General features: G+C 42.3%; 1 protein-coding gene across 1 annotated transcript in view; it reads right to left on the minus strand.

The window, feature by feature from the left end:
• Positions 1-12,032: 12,032 nt before the first annotated feature.
• LOC129814184 (glypican-1-like) overlaps positions 12,033-26,638 on the minus strand; it is a 160,080-nt gene continuing 145,474 nt past the window's right edge. The window contains exons 8-11 of the mRNA XM_055867086.1: positions 17,539-17,664; positions 16,838-16,971; positions 16,498-16,673; positions 12,033-15,465 (exon numbers count right to left, since the gene is read on the minus strand). Coding sequence (XP_055723061.1) covers positions 15,257-15,465; positions 16,498-16,673; positions 16,838-16,971; positions 17,539-17,664 — 645 coding nt within the window. The 3' untranslated portion in view covers positions 12,033-15,256. The remainder of the gene's footprint in view (positions 15,466-16,497; positions 16,674-16,837; positions 16,972-17,538; positions 17,665-26,638) is intronic.

Raw genomic sequence — 26,638 nt, forward strand, 5'->3', positions numbered from 1 at the left:
CCAATTGGGGGATTGGTGGTAGGGTCGCGGGGAATAATAATAAAGGCATATTCTTTAAAAAAGTATGTATGTCTATATAGGTATGTGTATGTATATATGTGTATATGTATGCATACGTGTATGGATATATATATTTACCCCCAAAAAATATGGGGGAATGGAAATGATGCAGACAATTACATTGGAAGCAACATTCTTTCCGCAATACTAAGCTGATCCACCCCTAAAAAAAAAAAAAAAAAAAAAAAAGATGTCAAACATATGACGACGCTTAAGTTGGTCCACTCTGGACTCCAAAGGAAACAAGCCCCCCTCCCGGAACTCCTGCACCCCCATGTGGGTCGTAGGGGGGACATTCAGCAAATACCTGATAACATTATTTTGCATGACTGGCATTCTCCTTTTCAGCTTTTTTGATAGCCCACTATACCAAGCAGAGCAGGCATAATAAAAATGACACTGAATCAAGGTTGAGACAAGCAGTTTCTTATCATTAATGTTAAAATATCTGGTGTTACAATATAAAAATGTCAATTTGTTCGCCATTTTAGAAAGAGTTTTAGCAGCAATCAGGTCTCCAGAAAGGGATTGATCTAGGGACACACCAAGATAAGATACACTTGTTTTAGATTCAGTTTTTCCCTGAATGTAGTGACAATTTGTTGTCAGACAACCAATCTCTAACAAAATGCAATTCCTTACTCAGGGTCTCCTCTATGTAAACTGTATCCTTCCCTGATACCAGTATGGCTGAATCATCAGCATAAAGCAGGAGTTTGCACTTTACTGTATCTGGCATATCATTAACGTATATAAGAAATAAGAGAGGCCCTAAAATGGATCCCTGCGGTACTCCACAGGCTATTTCTTTGGCCTCTGACAGAACATCACCAACATTACATACTTGTGTTCTAAATTCACTGCTACATGATTTAGATCCATGCATTTCAGTTTCATTTCAGAATATCATGGCCCACAGTGTCAAAAGCTTTCTGTAAGTCTAACATCACCATAACTGTATAGTTCCCCCTTCTCACTTTCCTGCTTAATGTGGTCAAAAAGATGGATAAGGCAAGTACCAGTGGAATGAGCTGTTCTAAAGCCAGATTGTAGTTCATAAATACATTTGTGCTCAAGAAAGTATCCCTCAAATTGATTAAAAACGAAGCTCTCAACCACTTTGGAAAATGTGCTGAGGATTGACACAGGTCTGTAGTTTACTACAATTGTTTTTACTGCTTATCAGCGAGTAATATTGCTGATAATAAATAGTGATTTATTTAAGATTGACTTCAGGTGTCCCTGTGTAGAATTTCCACGACAATATTATAGATAAATATTTAAATAATAGAGCGTTACATTTTGACTTTTTGTTTGGCATTAACGAGGTGTGACAGCTTGTTTGGTGGGTTCCATGGGGACTGTCAGTGAAAGGATCGTCCGTCTACCTCCCCTCTTCAGCTCTTTGAGTGTACCCACACACACACACACACACACACACACACACACACACACACACACACACACACACACACACACACACACACACACACACACAGCCGTTAGCTTCTGGATTTGATTACCTGTGTGAAACACCTCACGGTTAGCCTCTCCCAGTCAAAGGTGTGCCTGTGAGAGGGACTAGAGGAAACTAGAGGCTTTGGGGTAATGGTTCCCTCCACTACAGTGAGGCCTGCTGCTGGGGGCTACCTGGTCTGATGTGTGCTACCTGAGTCAAAATGTGACTCCAAGCCCCCTGTGTTACAACACCAACATGGCGAAAGCTGCTGAGCTGCCTTGTTAAACATCCACTACCCGTCGATCTGCTCCCTCCAAACTGTTTCTCTTCACACCTGAGAGCTACACACACACACACACACACACACACACACACACACACACACACACACACACACACACACACACACACACACACACACACAGTTAGTATTTGTATCATGAACTGGATGCTGTCTGTGTTTTATGACCAGAGGCCAATGCTGCATATTCACCTAGCTGCTATTGCAGAGGGCCAAGTATGGGATGCTTGGCTTTCTATGGCCGCAGGGGTGGAAAGAGTACTGAAATATCCTACTCAATTAGAAGTAGGCTACTTTTAATTGAATTAAATTGTACTCACATAGAAGTAAAACTAATGGTGTAAAAAAAAAACAGAATCAATTAAAAGTAAAAAGTAGCTCATTTACAAAAGTGCACAGAGTAAAAGTTGTTGACAAACCTTTCAAATAAAAACACTGACCTTGATAACTAGCTAATTTCACAGAGGTTACCTGAACATTGTTACACATGATCTTCTCCATACATTACATTGACAAAGGATGAGAGGAAATTAATGTACAGTAGGAACAGTTCATTTATTTTATGAGTTGCAACAAGGCACATCTGTATGTAAAACAATACTACAACGATTTGTCAAAAATATGCTATTAACATTTGAACATAAATTAAGCAATCAAAACAATTACAATGTATTGATCAATAAAAAAGCAATACAAAATAAAGTGCATACAAAATAAAATTGCCAGACTTTTTTTCACCCATTCAATCCCTCATTCACCCCTCTGTTACTTGTTACTTGTCCATGGGACTGGCTGATATTCACTCACTCACCCATTCACACTCTTTCCCTCAGTCACGCTCTCTTTTTTATCCTCTCACACAAACTCTTTCACTCACAAATTCCGTTGTTCCGCTGTTACTTTAATGAAAGTAAAATGACTGACTTTGAGAAAAAAAAAGCACCCGGAAAAATGACAGTAAAAAGAGTAGTTGAAATTAGCTTCTTTACACCTCTGCCTATGGGTTCATGATCTTTTAAACAAAGCTTATATATTCTTATGGTTTCAATCCCAGTAAAAAAAGGCTGACAGCACGAACGCTGGGTCAAAGTTCACACAGCTGACCTCCCAACAGGAATCTTCCATGTCGCTGCAGAACCGCATGAGCAACGTGCCAGCTGAAAAGGTCAGGGGTTAGAGGTCACAATGATGAGGAGTGACGTATCGCCTGTTAAACCCAAATGTCAACTGCCTATTATGTAAATTGTGTTTTTATAAGATAAGTAGGCCACAACCTGAGGCTGACTAGTCAATGGTGTTATCCTATATACATCATGGAATTAATGGAATAGGCCCTTCTGACCCAAAACGTAATTCAACTCATATGTAACATATGTAACATGTTCAACAGCCTTGTGACTGAATTCAACTGATAATCTTTTGTGTTCAAATAGCAATGCGTGTTGTCCAGCAGGTAAAAGTGGGCATGGGAAGTCCCAATTACATCATTTTCCAATTGTGGCCGTTGAGATACGATGTGTATCTTTCTGCTTTCTCTCTCAAACCCTCAGCGTGAGGAGGACATGCCAAGCTGGTGGAGCTGTATCAATACCCAGGGTTCAGAGACGACATGCCCGTGCCCCTGCCGCACAGCACCGCCTTCTCTACCATTGTCATCCACGCAGTGAGGGCACAGCCACAACTCACCCACAAGATACAGCACTGCCCCGTCTGTCAGGAAGCTCCTCAGACTCAAATATGACTTCCTGAATTTAAGAAGGTTTGAGTCTTTTCTGCTCTTTACAACATGTCTGCTTTTGTGAGACAATTGTGGAGTGTTGAATCTGAAACAGTAGTTTTATACTCAGGCTCTTTAACATTCATTTTAATGTTCAATATTCCACAGTGGATTTTGAACCAATTTTAACCCTTTCCTGTAGTCTAGGTACAAGGTGGTGTTGTTCCAAAGTATCCTGTTTCTATGATGGAGGAGATTTTCTTGGATTTTTACTTGTTGGACACAAGAGACTGTGAAAACACCAGCAAATCAGCTCCAAGTGATTTGAATTTTGGAAATCTGTTCCAAAGTATTCCTACGCATAATAGGGGGATATGTGACAATAAAGTTTAAAAATTATTATGTTTTTTTGTCAACTATTATACAGTATCTGTGTGGAAAAATATCCGCTCAAGATTTTAGTAAATCTGTCCGCTGCTGAATCTAGTTGATGGTCCCTGCAGTCTACTGATGTGGAACCCGTAGTTGTTCCTCTCCTGTGTACAAAGGAATAATCACGCACACAACATTCAGTATTGTACGATTCAACTGAGCACACGCACAGTACTTTTTATGTTTACAGTTTAGTTATTTAGCAGATGCTCTTTTCCGGAGCAACTAGTGTTCAGTGCCTTGCTCAAGGGCACATCAACAGATTTTTCATATAGTCAGGGATTCAAACCAGCAACCTTCTGGTTAGTGGCCCAATGCTCATAACCACTAAGATACCTGCGGCCTATGTGATCAAACCATTTTCCATATTGATATTATACAGTATATATTATCATTCTAAATAGTAGTATTAGTAGTATTTCCTTGTCTCTATCCTATATCGGAGTTCTCCAGTACCCTGGCCCAACCGTGTACAGCAGCTTCTGCTGTTGATTCCCCCAGTCCTGCAGCACCATCCGCAGTGACACCTTCCTCATTCCGGTGTGCTTCACTGCCTACCAGTGGGCAGGAAGTGACGCTGCACACCCTCACTGAGAATTAAACAAACAGAAATTACAGCAATTACAGATAATAACACCCAGAGAGAAAGGGAAGATTGCCACTTCCATGGGGTAGTAATCAGTACATTTTGTCATGGAATACCATTAAAGGAATGGTTTACCTTTTTGGTCTTTCTCTTTATTTCTCTCTCTTTATCACACCAGGTATCTGTCCAGCCCCCGATGTCTTTAAGAAGTGGGACTTTGAGACTCTGGAGCTAGAGGAGGCCACTAATGTAGATTTTGTGGAGGAATGGGAAAGAGTGAGGGAGAACCCAGTGAGATGCACACACACACACACACACACACACACACACACACACACACACACACACACACACACACACACACACACACACTGCTGATGCTGTATCTTGTGTTTCTCAGAGGTCATTCATTGCTGGGTAGGTGTAGTCACACCACTCTGGAGAGCCAGCCATCTAAAAGCACAGTTAACACAACCAGCAGCAGATCAGTCTCAGAAGGACCTCTCTGTCTCAATTTGGTAAGAGGAAGTAGAGCAAATGTAGCTAGTGGTTTCTCTACATAGATTCTCTCTCTCTCTCACACACACACACACACTAACACATACACAGAAAATGAGCACTGCCACTGGGGATCAGCCTATTCGAGGGGCTGAGTCTTCCACAGGCTCGTCAAATGTTGCTGTTAGGTACCCACCAACAACTTGAGACCCAGATACACACACACACACACACTGTGTGCACACACTCACACACACATAATATGCTTCACTCGCTCACACACACACACACACACACACACACACACACACACACACACACACACACACACACACACACACACACACTGCATACACACACACTCACATAACATGCTTCACTTGCTCACACACACACACACACACACACACACACACACACACACACACACACACACACACACACACACACACACACACACACACACACACACAAAAACAGCAGGCAGAATTATCAGGAATATGATGGATTACAACAGGTTTTGTAATTAAGTTGCTGTAGCCTGCAGAAACATGCATGGCTGCCTTCCATGACAGGCATGTGACAAACACACACACGTCCCAGTGGTAATGTCACCCGATGAATAACCAATGAGTGTATGAGCTGGGACTGTGAACATCACCGCGCAGACAACACTGTTACAGATACGTGCGCAGCCACACACACACAAACAGACACACACACACCCACACACACACTCACCTTTCTCTTTTTTTCATACCTCTCTCATTCCCACTGTTTCTCCCCCTTCCCCTCCAGTCCCATGTAATGTACTGGGGGGTGGAGTAACGTGTAAGGCAACAGTCCCCTGGGGCAGTAATTACATGTCTCTCTCTCACGTCCTCCCTCTCCCCCCTTCCCTCTCTCTCCCTGTGTGAAGGCTCCTGTTTTAGCCATTCTTGGACCTTCATATGCATATATGACATCACGGTCAGTGTTCCTTCCTTGAGGGACATTCGGATCCAGGCCCATGAGCGTTCTGTGACCCAACCCAAGGAACTGGATGACCATGTGGGGCAATTAATCCCAGGACCTCTACCCACTCTACCAGAGGAAGCTGGACGAGCGCTACGAAAACTTCAGCTAGTTAACATTCCCAACACTACAGTAACATACATCTCCTCTATTAAGACCTCGCAAGGCCTTCTGACTGAGAGCTGTAGTAGGATGGACTACAGTACCCATAATGCTCTGTGTAACATATCCACTTTTGTGTTAGTCAAGATGTTTCTGAAGTTAACATAATGGTATCACTCCTTTTCAATATGAGAACAATGTTGATAATACATTTTTTATGTTGTATATATTCGTGTCACCCTCTGCCCGAATGTATCTTTGCCTTTTTTGGGGGTCTTTTTTAGTAGCTGAAAGTTAACAAAAGCATGCTTGACACTGTCCTGTATTGATGACGCTCCTTTCACCCTCTGACTCAGGAAACAGGAAAAGGATTCTGTGCCAGCTACTGGTCTCAGAGACCAGTGTAAGTTCTACATGACTGTCCTGTAAGACCTCACTAGTGTCATATTAAAGGTGGTACTGTTGTGTTGTGTTACAGAATGTATGGCTTAATCCGATCTATAGGAATTTCAGTAAGGGGCGGCAGTGCCCTTACTACTGTAGAAAGAATGTAGCTATGCTACCTATAAAACAGCTTCAAGTAGCTTTATGCCCCATTATTGACAAATATGTCATTCTTATTGTAGAATGAAGAGGACACCATGACTCGCTCTGAGGTCATCCATACCTTTGAAATGGCTGTGTCTGGACTGGACAAAGTCACCCCTCACCCCCCAATCTGACCCCTGACACCCACGGTGTGTCCCTCAACCCTGAACCTGAACCCTTACTACCCTCATATTGGTAATGCATTAAAAAAACGTGCTTCACATGTATTGACTTTGATTGTATTTGGCTCTTCAAGGTACACTCTGTCTGTGCAGGGATGCTGTAATGAACTAAAGCAGCCACAAGGTGGTGGTATATACATGGCTAAAAACGTGTTGATGTGGTTGACTGAGTTATCGTTTAAACTAGGACTGAAACAGTTTAAAACCTAGAATCCAATATGGTGGACGTTTTGGACAGAGATCTTGGCTTGATGATAGGCAAGATTTAATTTACCTCCCAGATGATACAACTCAAGGTCGACAGCATTGCTTTTGGAAACGAGAACAGAGATAGCGCTGTAGATTGATTACATGAAACATAGATGATCAAATGATGACTCATGGTTAGGAAACAGGACAGAGAGATAAATTACTGAGTAAAACTACATCTTTGATAAAGAAAACTAATTAGGCTATTTTCATTCTCTGACGCCAGTTTAAGCTGAATCAACAACATTTAGCTTGATCTGACCTGTGTCATCTAGAAAGAGAGAGAGAGAGAGTGTGTGTGTGTGTGTGTGTGTGTGTGTGTGTGTGTGTGTGTGTGTGTGTGTGTGTGTGTGTGTGTGTGTGTGTGTGTGTGTGTGTGTGTGTGAGAGAGACAGACAGACAGACAGACAGACCAAATGACCTACAGATGGCCATTGGAATTCCCTAAATGTAATTTATAAACATGTGTTATTGTAAAAAACATCTAACACATGACATATTAAAGGAGAAATATCACACTTCCGAGCCAAGAGACACAGTGCTGTGAGTCCACAGGCCCTTTAAGGAGATTTAGTTGAAACAAACTGCTTCCTTTGGCCCTATCTCTTGATTCTGAAGTTTAAAAGGGGATTTCTGAGTCAGTTATGAATCTGTGGCATTACAGTTCAAGGCTGTTTGTTTCCTCTGTAACCCTCTCTCAAAGACAGATGCGAATGAAGGACTGAAACAATAAATTGAGCTCATAACTGTATCAAACACTGGGCCTGTATTCACAGACATTCTCAGAGTAGGAGAGTTGATCTAAGACCAGTCTTATGATTTAAAAAATCACAACTAATCCTAGATCAGATGATTGGAGATCTATCATCTGATATACAGTAGATCACAGCTGTAGCCACACCCCCACGCACCTGTTGCGAAACGCAATGAACTGCAATGACGATTACAATGGAACAGTGTCCTTCTGAGCAGAGGGATTGAAAGAGACGCATAGTTTGTTCATAAGTGGACACAGCATCTTGAAACTCCCCTGTAGACTAAAGGACTTACCTTGCTTTGAAAAGCACAGTACTTGAAGCCTACGCAAATCACTGACCTCGTCAACCTTAAAAAGGCTAAATAAAAAATACATCAAAAAATAACAATGGTAAACCTGTTTTTCCGTAACATCCCTTTCATAGCTCCTTTAATAGGGTAGAATCCTTCATCCTCTTGTGCACTTGTATAATCCACTCTTCAAGTTCCAGTACACTCAAGTCATTCAGAGCACGACTAGGGTCCAGTTGTGAGTTAGGGAGGGCTAGTGAGAGAGAGAGAGATAGTTTAGTCGGGTACTGTGTGTACGTGTTCGTGAACGCACACTCCTGTCTGAATGCCCAATCGTCTTAATATGCGGTCAGTAATCAATACAGCTGGACAGAATTAGTGGGAAGGTATTATTATCAGTACCTGAATATCTTTACATCTAATGGAGCTGCAGTTGATCATGTTTTGTAGCAGAACGTGGTTAGAGCCGACATGCGTTCCCATCAAATAATCTATCCAGTCTTTAGAAGACTCAGCTTGATCCTGTCATGAGTGATTCTTGTCTCGGGTTGCAAATGCTGGTAACTTTCCCTAAACTCGCTGGTTCTCCAGAAATCCTGGTTGGAAGACTCCGGATGTCCTCCTTATTCCCAGGGAATCTTCCAAAACTCGATTTCTGGAAAACCTAAGAATGTTTGGAAAGTTACAATGTTGCAACCCTACGTCTTGTCTACTGGTGGACAGAAGAGTGGATATAACTCTTACCCTTGGGCCTGGCCAGGGTCACGCAGAGGTTGTCTCATCTGTCTGGGAGAAAAATAACCAAAGGGTATGGAGCTGGTGTGGTAAGTCTCTGTGTAATGGTTTTAGATGTCTTTACTTACACCACAGAATGAGGCGATCAACTGGTGTCTGGCTCGTTCAAATTCCTTTGGTGTTGTGACATCAAACAATGTCTCTCTTTGCTGTGAGCAATGGATCTGTCCTGGGATCTGTCTTGGGAGGGACTGATATGTTCTCACTAGCAGATAGAGAGCTGGTTTAGGTTACGTTCAGACATTTGTTCATCAAACTTAATGAGAGTGTCCATACGCTCAGGAACCTGTATCTAAGCTCTTCAATGTTCCACTGAGTAACAGCATACGTTTTTATTCTCCTGGGTTCTCAGAGGAATACCGAGAATACATTTTCTATGAACTAGAACTTGTTAGTCTCTCAGAGCATCATCGACTAGTAAAATGTGCTAAAACCTCCCTTGGGGATGAACGGAAAGCGAGTGGCTTGACTGGCCACTTAAGTGTCCATCCACACAGATAAGACAAACCACTTAGCACACAGCGTAGCTACCGGCAAGTCCCTGTTCACCAGATAGACCTTAAAGCAGATGTCATCTCTGACATCATCCACTGAGCGGATGCGTGTGTTGACGTGTGTTGTGTTCCTGTCTCCCTCGCTGTTCCCACTGGGCAAAAGGGGTTGAATCAACGTTGTTTCTACGTCATTTCAACCCATACAATCTGTGATGACATTGAATCAACTTGGAAAACTGATTAGATGTGCAAAAAGTCATCAACGTAAGGGCATATCGTATTTTTTTCCACCCAACTTTTAGCCTAAATCCGATGACATGGTGACTTTTTTGGTTGATTTCACGTTAAATTCACGTTAGTTGACAACTCAACCAAATGCATAGCAAAACTAGACGTTGATCTGTTTTTCCTCTCTCTCCCTCTCTGGTCGCTTGTGTTTATGGTGGCGAGGGCTGTCTGGGATGTCCCATAGAGCTCTACGGTTTGTGTTATATATCTCTCATTCTCTCTCTTACATCAAGTAAATACTTGTCTGTAACCTTACTGTGGATATCAAAATATGTCATAGGTGAGGACTGCAGTGCTATTAAAATGGCAAAGTGCATTTCACATTCAATCAGACTGTATGGGTTTTATTAGTTCACCACCCCAAGGCAGTGAAACGTACACTGCGTTCCAATCCAGTTTACTGTCAACACGGTGTATAGTAGCTGTATTGTAATGATATGGAAACTGTTCTCTGACATGTGATGAGTCGCTGACAGAAAATACAGATTGGAAAAGGGCTTAAGGATTCCTGTTACAGGCAAAATCATCTCTTATTATGTTAACTGCAGTGCTCATCCCAGTCTGATAAGAGATGGTGATGTACACTGAACAAAAATATAAACGCAACATGCAAGAATTTGAAAGATTTTACTAAGTTACAGTTCATATAAGGAAATCAGTCAATTGAAATAAATGAATTAGGCCCTAATCCATTGATTTCACATGACTGGGAATACAGATATGCATTTGTTGGTCACAGATACCTTAAACAAAATGTAGGGGTCGTGGATCAGAAAACCAGTCAGTATCCGGTGTGACCACCATTTGCCTCACTATTTGCCTCGACACATCTCCTTCGCATGGAGTTGATCAGGCTGTTGATTGTGGCCTGTGGAATGTTGTCCCACTCCACTTCAATGGCTGTGCGAAGTTGTTGGATATTGTCAGGAACTGGAACATGCTGTCGTACACGTCGATCCTGAGCATCCCAAAAATGTTCAATGGGTGACATGTCTGGTGAGTATGCAGGCCATGGACAATTTCAGCTTCCAGGAATTGTGTACAGATCCTTGCGACATGGAGCTGTGCATTATCATGCTGAAACATGAGGTGATGGTGGCGGATGAATGGGACAACAATGGGCCTCAGGATCTCGTCACGTTATCTCTGTGCATTCAAATTGCCATTGTTAAAATGCAATTGTGTTTGTTGTCCGTAGCCCATACCATAACCCCACCGTCACCATTGGGCACTCTGTTCACAATGTTGACATCAGCAAATCGCTTGCCCACAAGATGCCATACACGCTGTCTGCCATCTGTCCAGTACAGTTGAAACCGGGATTAATCTGTGACCAGCACACTGCTTCAGCAGGCCAGTGGCCATTGAAGGTGAGCATTTGCCCACTGAAGTCAGTTATGGCGCTGAACTACAGTCAGGTCAAGATCCTGGTGAGGACGACAAGTACGCAGATGAGCTTCTATGAGACGGATTCTGACAGTTTGTGCAGAAATTCTTCAGTTGTGTAAACTTACAGTTTCATCAGCTGTCCGGGTGGCTCGTTTCAGACCATCCCGCAGGTGAAGAAGCCGGATGTGGAGGCCCTGGGCTGCCGTGGTTAGATGTGGTCTGCGGTTGTGAAGCCGGTTGGACGTACTGCCATATTCTCTAAAGTCCAACTTTCTGGCAACAGCTCTGGTGGACATGCAGTCAGCATGCCAATTGCATGCTCCCTCAAAACTTGAGACATCTGTTGCAGTGACGTGTGGCAAAACGGCACATTTTAGAGTGATTATGCTGCTTAATCAGTTTATTGATATGCCACTCGTCAGGTGGATGGATTATCTTGGCAAAGGAGAAATGCTCACTAACATGGATGTAAATACATTTGTGCACAAAATTTGACAGAAATAAGCGTTTTGTTCTTATGGAGCGTTCTTCTCTTTTATTTCAGCTCATGAAACATGGGACCAACACTTTACATGTTGCATTTATATATTTTTGTTCAGTATAGTTTAGAGTGAGGCTGGCAAACTCCCTCAAAAAAGGCCCAGAATAAAATGCATTGTTGACGAACAAACGTACAGATTTTTTGTGTCTGTGTGAACCCTGCTTTTCTTTGACTGTCCTCCTGTTGGTTTGTCCTGTCTTGGAATTCCCTTCTGCGGGTTGATGAAGTTCATTCATGCGTTCATCAATCACACAAACATCCACCACAAAATGAACATGACACAGGGCATCTTTAAAATCTTACAAGGCATATAATTGACACAAGGTTCCAGGAACAAACAACAGCAAATTACACATATTTATTCAACCTGTTTTTTCTTGCATCTATCGTCACCATAAACACAACATCTCCATAGGTTTTTTTCTGAAAACAAATAGAACCAAAAAAATAAAAAATTAAATTCCAATGTTTTTCTTTCAAATTGGCACCTTTCAGAAATGCCTGCCACATTCAACTCATGAAGGGGAAATAAACATGTCCAGCACCCCTGGTTATATCAGACCTGGGTTCGAATACTATTTGAAATCATTTCAAATACTTTATCTGTGCTTGATTGAGCTGGCCTGGCTTAGGACCAATAGAATAGACCCAAAACTGCAACCCCCGCCCATCTGCAAACCCAAGGCAGGGTAGAGCAAACACAAAGTGTTTGAAAGATTTCAAATAGTAGTTGAACCCAGGTTCAAGTTATACATTATGCTATTTCACCCTTCTCAAACTGCAGCCATCTCAGTGGTCCATATTTATCTGCATACACAAATACTCATCAACAGACGTTTATGGAGAGTTTTGACTCACCTATCGATCCGTCATCTTGTGATCTCTGATCTCAGTCTTTGTGCAGACAATACCATCCTATCGACTTCCTAGGCCTCTTACGTCATAAAAGTGCAGCGTTTAAAAAGAGGGGGGATTTTGAATTATACAGACGAGAGCGGGAGAGGAGTTAGAGGAGGACAGGAGAGGGGGAGGAAGGGTGCAGGGGGAGGGGGGGGTGTTGTGCAAATTTTGTTCAGTGGCATTGAGAGGCGTGGCCATTAAAAGTGAGTGAAGTAGGCGTGAGTGAGTGGTTAACTGTGTTTTTGCATTGGAATGTCACTGTGGGGCAGCCACGGGCAGTTCACATGGTACGCTCCAGGGAACCCTATGCCTACTCACATAGTAACCTGTTCATCAGATCCCTACCCAGTGCCACTATCATAATGCTTGTTTCTAGGCATTTTCACCTATTCAATAGATGTGTTCTGAGACCAAGGTTCATAGTTGGTCCAAGAGGACTCTTGTAGGTTTTCACCCAACCTTTACTTAATTATGTTCAATTGAGCCAATTGATTGAATAATGAAGTGCATATCAGATCAATGGAATAGAATTGTGTGAAGGCTGGAAGGAAAACCTGGATGCAAAGGACTCCGCCTGGACCGGCTTTGATAACAGCTGCAGTCCTCCTGCTTGAGTGCTCTGAACTCTATGGTTCTGAATGGGGTCATGTTATTTCCTGTGTGTTCCTCCTGAATTTTCAGCATTTTCTGCCTCAGAAGCCGAAGTATAGGCATAGCGGACGTGTCGCTTAGCTTCCTCGGTTCTGGTGTACAGCCATAGACTGAAGACCCTCAATTATAGTGTATGATCATATCTCTGGAGCCCTAACTCTCCCCAATCTCCTCATTCATCGCACTTTCGATGTTGGCTATTGACGAGCACAGACAGTATCAAAACCTCTCCATCTGACCCTCAGGGAGACTATTCAGTCTAACGGAAATGTCCACAACATTGTGTAGGAATCTATTGCTGTATCAAGAGACAATGCTTTCAATATCATGCGAAGTAAAACATGGAATCAGTTCTTTATGCAAAATGTTTCTATCCGTTTCCATCGTGTTGAATAAGCCCAAATATACCTTCTTTATCATGCGACCACACACTTTTGCAGTATAATGAAGCACTGTGTCATTGTCACCAAGCCACGCTGTCACGTCAAAGCGTCAGAGAACACAGAAGGTCGTCATAGCAAATGAATAGAATGCCATGAAGGGCAGCCTGGGAGGGAGAGATAAAAGAGAGGGGGGGTGTGAGGGAGAAGAGGAAGAAGAACGTAGGAGATAAGACGGAAGGGAGCGAGATCGGGGACGGAGGGAGGTGGGAGAATGCAACGGAAAGACAGAGAGAGGGGTGTTAGAAACAAACACGAGAAAAAGTCAGCGTCACGGAGTTCCAATCGCTAAGTCAAGTAGTCCAAGCAAAGAAGCGGCCGTTCAGACATACACACAGTCTGCTTTGCAACAAGTGGTTCGAGTGCAGTATAACCCCTCCACTGTAGCTGACTGGCTCGGTCTGAAAATATTGGTCATATGTACCATAACAACTCAGTCATTAGCTAGAAAGTAACACATTATAATGCTAACTGAGCTCCATTACCTGAAGACAGAACAAACACACACCCAGCCCTCTCCTAGTTTCCCTTCTTTCTGTAAGGTAGAGCACAAACTTCAACCTAAATATAGGTTCTACCATATACTGCCAATATAGTGTCGATACTGAGGACTACTGTGGTCACATTGACACAAATATGTTTTATGTTTCCAACAAATTCCCCAATCCAACTAAAGCCTAGAGAAACATATCTGCTTTGGGAAAGATAGAACGAGGGGTGGAGGGATGGAAGGAAAGATGGATAGAGGGATGGAAGGGTCATGTACTCCCACAGCAGAGGATCAAGTCTTTGTGAATATGATCACGACTAATATTACAGCTTACATTACCAAGCAGAGGGAACTGGTGATGCAAAGCGCTTTCATTTTCTCACTGTTGTGCCATGTGATGTTGTGTGGGTTTAACGCTAAGAGGTTTTCAGGGTCTTACCAAAACCCCCGGGGCCAGATTATCCTCCTTAAAACTCATCAATACTTTATTTCATTTGAGTTTGGGGTAGAAATACTTTTTCGCCCAAAGACACTCCAGGGGGGGGTTTATATTCTGTTTATAATAAATAATGTCCTCCGACATAAAGACTGTTTAAATGAGTGGGAAAACAAACGTTTGACTCAGCGTGGCTGAAAAGTTCCCCTTACAGTGTTAACCAACACTTACATCTTCTATATCGCTGTGGTCTATAGACTGACTCTTAACATGTCTTAGATATGTTCGAGCACCCAAACACCAGAAAGCAAAACTAAAGAAAAATGTGTAAAGGCCAGCTGTAGTGGTGCCGTATACCGTAAAATAAAAGACAAGAACAGAACCCCAAAATCTATGAATAATATAATACTCATTACTCCATTTTTGTTCTGATCTGAGACCAAAAGGAAGTATTTTTCCTTATTTTAGTTTTATTTTGGCAAATTAACTAGGTAAACCCCCGACATCTTCTCCTCGCCTCTCCTCCCACCCCTCGTCCTGCCCCCCATGTACCAAACTCAGTCCCGATTGGTGGAATCCCCTGGAATCCCCTGTCAATTACCGCCGGAGCAACAACGTGACCAATGAGAGCAGGTAGAGGGCGATGAAGGGGAGATTGTGGTTGGCTGAGGCTTTCACAACCTTCTTGTTCTCCGGGGGGTAGGCATAGAGTTTGGGTCTGTCTGTGTTTGGGGCCATGAGGCGTGGGCCCCGAGCACAGTTATCGTCAGCGCACATCCCACTTCCTGAACCACTGACATCATCACCTGGGGACAGAGCAGAAAAAAAAATACATTTTTAGAGAAAGAATCTGATCTGTATGGTATAGCAAGAAAATGTCTCTGCCTTATGTGCCAGTAAGCACTAAGTCGAAAGGGCAATACCACCCCTTTTCAATCTTACATTCGTTATCTCCCAGCACCATACCAGGGTCTACATGTGAAGAAACTCGTTACAGGTTTCAAAAATCCCTGTTTTTTACATTTAATCCCACTTCGATGTCATTGAGAAGTACCTTTTAAGGACCTTTCTTACCTTTTTAACCACAGAACATATAAATGCGCCGTTTTCACATATGAAGACACTGATATTGTGCTGGAGATAATGAATATGAGTTGAAAAGTGGTGGAATTGCTCTTTAAAGAGTTGATAACACATGCAGGCTCTGCTGGCTGAAAAGTGCTTTTCCATTTGCAGCCCTCATTGTACATATAGAATACTTCATTGGCTGGACTCCCAAAATGAAGACATATATTCTCTAATACCTTATCCTGTTATAATTCCTAGTAACTACAAACAGGATTTAAATCAGGCATTTGATAGACACCTCAGAAGCAGGAAGAGGGCACTCAGGTTCAGGCCCCAGATATAAGGAAACAAGACTGACATAATGCAGCACAAAATCTGACCTCAATTATTAGAAACGGCTTCACAATTTAGGCCAAGTTCTTTTCTCCTTAACTTCATTCGAACTCAATCCTATAAAAACTGAAATTGCACTGTCTATTTAAATCAAACACACGTCACAGAAGTAGGAAAGTGAGCTCTTCACTGTTAAATATTCTCTCTTTCTCTAGGCCTCCTTTATCGTGTAGAACAATAGCTTTCAGAATAGCTATAAAACGACAAGATGGAGACAATTAAAACAGCATATCAAATATTTCCAGTAGTCATATGATGTCAACATGATGCAATCTCTGTCATAGTGTTTTGACCATCTCTGAACTCCACACAGCTGGATGACGTTGTACCTGAATCAGTATTCGCATTGTATTAGCTGATCCTAGGTCTGTACTTACTGGTGTCCTGAAAGTCTACATCGTTGCCATTGAAAGCGTTTCTGAGGCGATTGGTCATGATCTTGAGCTGCATGATCTGCTGGCGTATAGTCATGTCTGGCTTGGTGATGTCGATCTCTACCTCAGGGTTGTTGATCTGACTAGCCAGGCCGTCACCCATCACCTCTGGAAGGTACCTGGGCGACAAGGAGAGAGGGTGACTGGTGGGCACTCAAATACACACACTCACACACGCAGAGACACCCGAAAGCATGCACACTCACACATATACATACAGTATACACATACATTTAGCATGCTTGCGCACACACACACACACAGACGTGGTTTAAGGTCATACCTGGCACGAGCCATCCCGTTCCAGCACTTGTCGTCACCCTGGCCCCTGGTGGCCACTCTGTCGCTGCAAAGGGTGCTGGGTAACGAGACCCAGTAGGACTGCATGTCCCTCAGCCTTCGCGACACATCAGAAACCTGGGGACCATGACATTATGTCATTAGTACATACAGTAGCAAAACGTTTTGCAATGGAAAATGAAAACGAGCATTTCTTATTGGACAAGTTCAGGTAGACCCTCCCTGTTTCAGTCCCTTTTCTTTCGTTTGGTGCCTAATGAAAACAACCTGTGTACTGTAAACTGCTATCAAAAGCTATTCAATATCAAGTTTGTTCAAGCATTTACATTTTCTGCAGACAGCTTCTGTGTTAGCAACAAACAACAACAAACTGTTTGTTTATTGTAGGAAAACAATGATGGTTGTTTCCATTCCCTCACGTTTGATATGCATCTGACTCACTGCATTCCTGACTGCAGCGTTGCTATTTATGCATTCTTCACAGAGTAAGAATAAACATGACTAAACAGGAACAGTATCATATCTCAAGTGACTGAGAAATGAGAGAGAGCGAGAGAGCGCGAGAGAGCGTGAGCGAGAGAGCGCGAGAGCGAGAGAGCGAGAGAGAGCGAGCGAGAGAGCGAGAGAGCGCGAGCGAGAGAGCTCAAGCGAGAGAGAGAGAACACTATTGACAGTATCACTGACCAGTTTCTCCGGTCTGGCCCCAGAGATTAGGCTGTCCTGCACTGTAGCCTTCCCCCTCTTCTTCACCTCCTCCAACCCAATGTTGCTGGTTCCTTCTTCCCTCAGGTTCCCACAGGCCTGAAACACCTGAGAATAGAGAGAACGAGAGAGGAGTAAGAAGGAGAGAAAGGGAGCAAAATATTCAGTTGAATATTTAGTGATAAAAACTACAAAGTCTAAATGACAGTTGAACTCAATCTTCAGCATCGTAATGAAACTTTGTCCTCTAAACTCTTAATCTCCAGTACTGAAACGTCCCCTTCTGAATAGAAAACCACCTTATACATGACGGAACAATCTCTCTTGATCTCTTTAACATCTCACACAACACAAACACATACCACTTACAGTAGTTAAAACTACTAGCCCGAAAGCACTACTAGCACTATTACTGGAGAACTACTTACAGTAGTTAGCACTACTAGCCTGCTTACAGTAGTTAGCACTACTAGAACTACTACTGTAACACTACTAACAGTAGTTAGCACTACTAGCACTAATTACAATAGTTTGCACTACTAGCCTGCTTACAGTAGTTAGCACTACTAGCCTGCTTACAGTAGTTAGCACTACTAGCATTATTACTGGAGAACTATTATTACTGGAGAACTACTTACAGTAGTTAGCACTACTAGCACTAATACTGTAGTTAGCACTACTAGCCTGCTTACAGTAGTTAGCACTACTAGAACTACTACTGTAACACTACTAACAGTAGTTAGCACTACTAGCACTAATTACAGTAGTTTGCACTACTAGCCTGCTTACAGTAGTTAGCACTACTAGCCTGCTTACAGTAGTTAGCACTACTAGCACTACGTACAGTAGTTAGCACTACTAGCACCACGTACAGTAGTTAACACTACTAGCACCACGTACAGTAGTTAACACTACTAGCACCACGTACAGTAGTTAACACTACTAGCACTACGTACAATAGTTAACACTACTAGCACTACGTACAGTAGTTAACACTACTAGCACTACGTACAGTAGTTAACACTACTAGCACCAGGTACAGTAGTTAACACTACTAGCACTAAGTACAGTATTTAACACTACTAGCACTAAGTACAGTATTTAGCACTACGTACAGTAGTGAACACGACTAGCACTACGTACAGTAGTGAACACGACTAGCACTACGTACAGTAGTTAACACGACTAGCACTACGTACAGTAGTTAACACGACTAGCACTACGTACAGTAGTTAACACTACTAGCACCAGGTACAGTAGTTAACACTACTAGCACCAGGTACAGTAGTTAACACTACTAGCACCAGGTACAGTAGTTAACACTACTAGCACCACGTACAGTAGTTAGCACTACTAGCACAACGTACATTAGTTAACACTACTAGCACTACGTACAGTAGTTAACACTACTAGCACTACGTACAGTAGTTAACACTACTAGCACTTCGTACAGTAGTTAACACTACTAGCACTTCGTACAGTAGTTAGCACTACTAGCACTACGTACAGTAGTTAACACGACTAGCACTACGTACAGTAGTTAACACGACTAGCACGATGTACAGTAGTTAACACGACTAGCACGATGTACAGTAGTTAACACGACTAGCACGACTTACAGTAGTTAACACTACTAGCATTACGTACAGTAGTTAACACTACTAGCACCACGTACAGTAGTTAACACTACTAGCACCACGTACAGTAGTTAACACTACTAGCACTACGTACAGTAGTTAACACTACTAGCACCACGTACAGTAGTTAACACTACTAGCACTACGTACAGTAGTTAACACTACTAGCACTACGTACAGTAGTTAACACTACTAGCACTACGTACAGTAGTTAACACGACTAGCACCACGTACAGTAGTTAACACGACTAGCACCACGTACAGTAGTTAACACGACTAGCACCACGTACAGTAGTTAGCACTACTAGCACTACGTACAGTAGTTAACACTACTAGCACTACGTACAGTAGTTAACACTACTAGCACCAGGTACAGTAGTTAACACTACGTACAGTAGTTAACACGACTAGCACTACGTACAGTAGTTAACACGACTAGCACTACGTACAGTAGTTAACACTACTAGCACCACGTACAGTAGTTAACACTACTAGCACTACGTACAGTAGTTGACACTACTAGCACGACTTACAGTAGTTGACACTACTAGCACGACGTACAGTAGTTGACACTACTAGCACGACGTACAGTAGTTAGCACTATTTGCACTACGTACAGTAGTTAGCACTACTAGCACCACGTACAGTAGTTAACACTACTAGCATCACGTACAGTAGTTAACACGACTAGCACTACGTACAGTAGTTAACACGACTAGCACTACGTACAGTAGTTAACACTACTAGCACCAGGTACAGTAGTTAACACTACTAGCACTATGTACAGTAGTTACCACTACTAGCACTATGTACAGTAGTTACCACGAATAGCACTACGTACAGTAGTTACCACTACTAGCACTACGTACAGTTGTTAACACTACTAGCACTACGTACAGTTGTTAACACTACTAGCACTACGTACAGTTGTTAACACTACTAGCACTACGTACAGTAGTTAACACTACTAGCACTACGTACAGTAGTTAACACTACTAGCACTACGTACAGTAGTTAACACTACTAGCACTACGTACAGTAGTTAACACTACTAGCACTACGTACAGTAGTTAACACTACTAGCACTACGTACAGTAGTTAACACTACTAGCACAACGTACAGTAGTTAACACTACTAGCACTACATACAGTAGTTAACACTACTAGCACTACGTACAGTAGTTAACACGACTAGCACTACGTACAGTAGTTAACACGACTAGCACTACGTACAGTAGTTAACACGACTAGCACTACGTACAGTAGTTAACACTACTAGCACTACGTACAGTAGTTAACACGACTAGCACTACGTACAGTAGTTAGCACGACTAGCACTACGTACAGTAGTTAACACTACTAGCACTACGTACAGTAGTTAACACTACTAGCACTACGTACAGTAGTTAACACTACTAGCACTACGTACAGTAGTTAGCACTACTAGCACTACGTACAGTAGTTAGCACTACTAGCACTACGTACAGTAGTTAGCACTACTAGCACTACGTACAGTAGTTAGCACTACTAGCACTACGTACAGTAGTTAGCACTACTAGCACTACGTACAGTAGTTAACACTACAAGCACGACTTACAGTAGTTAACACTACTAGCACGACTTACAGTAGTTAACACTACTAGCACTTCGTACAGTAGTTAGCACGACTAGCACTACGTACAGTAGTTAACACGACTAGCACTACGTACAGTAGTTAACACGACTAGCACTACGTACAGTAGTTAACACGACTAGCACGACGTACAGTAGTTAGCACTACTAGCACTACGTACAGTAGTTAGCACTACTAGCACTACGTAGAGTAGTTAGCCCTACTAGCATTACGTACAGTAGTTAACACTACAAGCACGACTTACAGTAGTTAACACTACTAGCACGACTTACAGTAGTTAACACTACTAGCACTACGTACAGTAGTTAACACTACTAGCACTACGTACAGTAGTTAACACGACTAGCACTACGTACAGTAGTTAACACGACTAGCACCATGTACAGTAGTTAACACTACTAGCACCACGTACAGTAGTTAACACTACTAGCACTACGTACAGTAGTTAACACTACTAGCACTACGTACAGTAGTTAACACTACTAGCACCACGTACAGTAGTTAACACTACTAGCACTACGTACAGTAGTTGACACTACTAGCACTACATACAGTAGTTGACACTACTAGCACAACTTACAGTAGTTAACACTACTAGCACTACGTACAGTAGTTAGCACTATTTGCACTACGTACAGTAGTTAGCACTACTAGCACCACGTACAGTAGTTAACACTACTAGCACCAGGTACAGTAGTTAGCACTACTAGCACTACATACAGTAGTTAACACGACTACCACTACGTACAGTAGTTAACACGACTAGCATCACGTACAGTAGTTAACACTACTAGCACTACGTACAGTAGTTAACACTACTAGCACCAGGTACAGTAGTTAACACTACTAGCACTATGTACAGTAGTTACCACTACTAGCACTACGTACAGTAGTTAACACTACTAGCACTACGTACAGTAGTTAACACTACTAGCACCAGGTACAGTAGTTAGCACTACTAGCACTACGTACAGTAGTTACCACTACTAGCACTACGTACAGTAGTTACCACTACTAGCACTACGTACAGTAGTTACCACTACTAGCACTACGTACAGTAGTTACCACTACTAGCACTACGTACAGTAGTTAACACTACTAGCACTACGTACAGTAGTTAACACTACTAGCACTACGTACAGTAGTTAACACTACTAGCACTACGTACAGTAGTTAACACTACTAGCACTACGTACAGTAGTTAACACGACTAGCACTACGTACAGTAGTTAGCACGACTAGCACTACGTACAGTAGTTAACACGACTAGCACTACGTACAGTAGTTAACACTACTAGCACTACGTACAGTAGTTAGCACTACTAGCACAACGTACAGTAGTTAGCACTACTAGCACTACGTACAGTAGTTAGCACTACTAGCACTACGTACAGTAGTTAACACTACAAGCACGACTTACAGTAGTTAACACTACTAGCACGACTTACAGTAGTTAGCACTACTAGCACTACGTACAGTAGTTAACACGACTAGCACTACGTACAGTAGTTAACACGACTAGCACTACGTACAGTAGTTAACACGACTAGCACGACGTACAGTAGTTAGCACTACTAGCACTAAGTACAGTAGTTAGCAATACTAGCACTACGTACAGTAGTTAGCCCTACTAGCATTACGTACAGTAGTTAACACTACAAGCACGACTTACAGTAGTTAACACTACTAGCACGACTTACAGTAGTTAACACTACTAGCACTACGTACAGTAGTTAACACTACTAGCCCTACGTACAGTAGTTAACACTACTAGCACTACGTACAGTAGTTAACACGACTAGCACTACGTACAGTAGTTAGCACGACTAGCACTACGTACAGTAGTTAACACTACTAGCACCATGTACAGTAGTTAACACTACTAGCACCACGTACAGTAGTTAACACTACTAGCACTACGTACAGTAGTTAACACTACTAGAACTACGTACAGTAGTTAGCACTACTAGCACTACGTACAGTAGTTAACACTACTAGCACTACGTACAGTAGTTAACACGACTAGCACTACGTACAGTAGTTAACACTACGTACAGTAGTTAACACCACTAGCACTACGTACAGTATTTAACACTACTAGCACCACGTACAGTAGTTAGCAATACTAGCACTACGTACAGTAGTTAACACTACTAGCACTACGTACAGTAGTTAACACTACTAGCACCAGGTACAGTAGTTAACACTACGTACAGTAGTTAACACTACTAGCACTACGTACAGTAGTTAACACTACTAGCACTACGTACAGTAGTTGACACTACTAGCACGACTTACAGTAGTTAACACTACTAGCACTACGTACAGTAGTTAGCACTATTTGCACTACGTACAGTAGTTAGCACTACTAGCACCACGTACAGTAGTTACCACTACTAGCACCAGGTACAGTAGTTAGCACTACTAGCACTACGTACAGTAGTTAACACGACTAGCATCACGTACAGTAGTTAACACTACTAGCACTACGTACAGTAGTTAACACTACTAGCACCAGGTACAGTAGTTAACACTACGTACAGTAGTTAACACTACTAGCACTACGTACAGTAGTTAACACTACTAGCACCAGGTACAGTAGTTAACACTACTAGCACCAGGTACAGTAGTTAACACTACTAGCACCAGGTACAGTAGTTAACACGACTAGCACGACGTACAGTAGTTAACACGACTAGCACGACGTACAGTAGTTAACACGACTAGCACGACTTACAGTAGTTAACACTACTAGCACTACGTACAGTAGTTAGCACTACTAGCACTACGTACAGTAGTTAACACTACTAGCACTACGTACAGTAGTTAACACTACTAGCACTACGTACAGTAGTTAGCACTACTAGCACTACGTACAGTAGTTAGCAATACTAGCACTACGTACAGTAGTTAGCACTACTAGCACCAGGTACAGTAGTTAACACTACTAGCACCACGTACAGTAGTTAGCACTACTAGCACAACGTACATTAGTTAACACTACTAGCACTACGTACAGTAGTTAACACTACTAGCACTACGTACAGTAGTTAACACTACTAGCACTTCGTACAGTAGTTAACACTACTAGCACTTCGTACAGTAGTTAGCACTACTAGCACTACGTACAGTAGTTAACACGACTAGCACTACGTACAGTAGTTAACACGACTAGCACGATGTACAGTAGTTAACACGACTAGCACGATGTACAGTAGTTAACACGACTAGCACGACTTACAGTAGTTAACACTACTAGCATTACGTACAGTAGTTAACACTACTAGCACCACGTACAGTAGTTAACACTACTAGCACCACGTACAGTAGTTAACACTACTAGCACCACGTACAGTAGTTAACACTACTAGCACTACGTACAGTAGTTAACACTACTAGCACCACGTACAGTAGTTAACACTACTAGCACTACGTACAGTAGTTAACACTACTAGCACTACGTACAGTAGTTAACACTACTAGCACTACGTACAGTAGTTAACACGACTAGCACCACGTACAGTAGTTAACACGACTAGCACCACGTACAGTAGTTAACACGACTAGCACCACGTACAGTAGTTAGCACTACTAGCACTACGTACAGTAGTTAACACTACTAGCACTACGTACAGTAGTTAACACTACTAGCACCAGGTACAGTAGTTAACACTACGTACAGTAGTTAACACGACTAGCACTACGTACAGTAGTTAACACGACTAGCACTACGTACAGTAGTTAACACTACTAGCACCACGTACAGTAGTTAACACTACTAGCACTACGTACAGTAGTTGACACTACTAGCACGACTTACAGTAGTTGACACTACTAGCACGACGTACAGTAGTTGACACTACTAGCACGACGTACAGTAGTTAGCACTATTTGCACTACGTACAGTAGTTAGCACTACTAGCACCACGTACAGTAGTTAACACTACTAGCATCACGTACAGTAGTTAACACGACTAGCACTACGTACAGTAGTTAACACGACTAGCACTACGTACAGTAGTTAACACTACTAGCACCAGGTACAGTAGTTAACACTACTAGCACTATGTACAGCAGTTACCACTACTAGCACTATGTACAGTAGTTACCACGAATAGCACTACGTACAGTAGTTACCACTACTAGCACTACGTACAGTTGTTAACACTACTAGCACTACGTACAGTTGTTAACACTACTAGCACTAAGTACAGTAGTTAACACTACTAGCACTACGTACAGTAGTTAACACTACTAGCACTACGTACAGTAGTTAACACTACTAGCACTACGTACAGTAGTTAACACTACTAGCACTACGTACAGTAGTTAACACTACTAGCACAACGTACAGTAGTTAACACTACTAGCACTACATACAGTAGTTAACACTACTAGCACTACGTACAGTAGTTAACACTACTAGCACTACGTACAGTAGTTAACAAGACTAGCACTACGTACAGTAGTTAACACGACTAGCACTACGTACAGTAGTTAACACTACTAGCACTACGTACAGTAGTTAACACGACTAGCACTACGTACAGTAGTTAGCACGACTAGCACTACGTACAGTAGTTAACACTACTAGCACTACGTACAGTAGTTAACACTACTAGCACTACGTACAGTAGTTAACACTACTAGCACTACGTACAGTAGTTAGCACTACTAGCACTACGTACAGTAGTTAGCACTACTAGCACTACGTACAGTAGTTAGCACTACTAGCACTACGTACAGTAGTTAACACTACAAGCACGACTTACAGTAGTTAACACTACTAGCACGACTTACAGTAGTTAACACTACTAGCACTTCGTACAGTAGTTAGCACGACTAGCACTACGTACAGTAGTTAACACGACTAGCACTACGTACAGTAGTTAACACGACTAGCACTACGTACAGTAGTTAACACGACTAGCACGACGTACAGTAGTTAGCACTACTAGCACTACGTACAGTAGTTAGCACTACTAGCACTACGTAGAGTAGTTAGCCCTACTAGCATTACGTACAGTAGTTAACACTACAAGCACGACTTACAGTAGTTAACACTACTAGCACGACTTACAGTAGTTAACACTACTAGCACTACGTACAGTAGTTAACACTACTAGCACTACGTACAGTAGTTAACACGACTAGCACTACGTACAGTAGTTAACACGACTAGCACCATGTACAGTAGTTAACACTACTAGCACCACGTACAGTAGTTAACACTACTAGCACTACGTACAGTAGTTAACACTACTAGCACTACGTACAGTAGTTAACACTACTAGCACCACGTACAGTAGTTAACACTACTAGCACTACGTACAGTAGTTGACACTACTAGCACTACATACAGTAGTTGACACTACTAGCACAACTTACAGTAGTTAACACTACTAGCACTACGTACAGTAGTTAGCACTATTTGCACTACGTACAGTAGTTAGCACTACTAGCACCACGTACAGTAGTTAACACTACTAGCACCAGGTACAGTAGTTAGCACTACTAGCACTACATACAGTAGTTAACACGACTACCACTACGTACAGTAGTTAACACGACTAGCATCACGTACAGTAGTTAACACTACTAGCACTACGTACAGTAGTTAACACTACTAGCACCAGGTACAGTAGTTAACACTACTAGCACTATGTACAGTAGTTACCACTACTAGCACTACGTACAGTAGTTAACACTACTAGCACTACGTACAGTAGTTAACACTACTAGCACCAGGTACAGTAGTTAGCACTACTAGCACTACGTACAGTAGTTACCACTACTAGCACTACGTACAGTA

Source organism: Salvelinus fontinalis, chromosome 17 (assembly GCF_029448725.1).
Source record: "Salvelinus fontinalis isolate EN_2023a chromosome 17, ASM2944872v1, whole genome shotgun sequence".
Classification (NCBI taxonomy): domain Eukaryota; kingdom Metazoa; phylum Chordata; class Actinopteri; order Salmoniformes; family Salmonidae; genus Salvelinus; species Salvelinus fontinalis.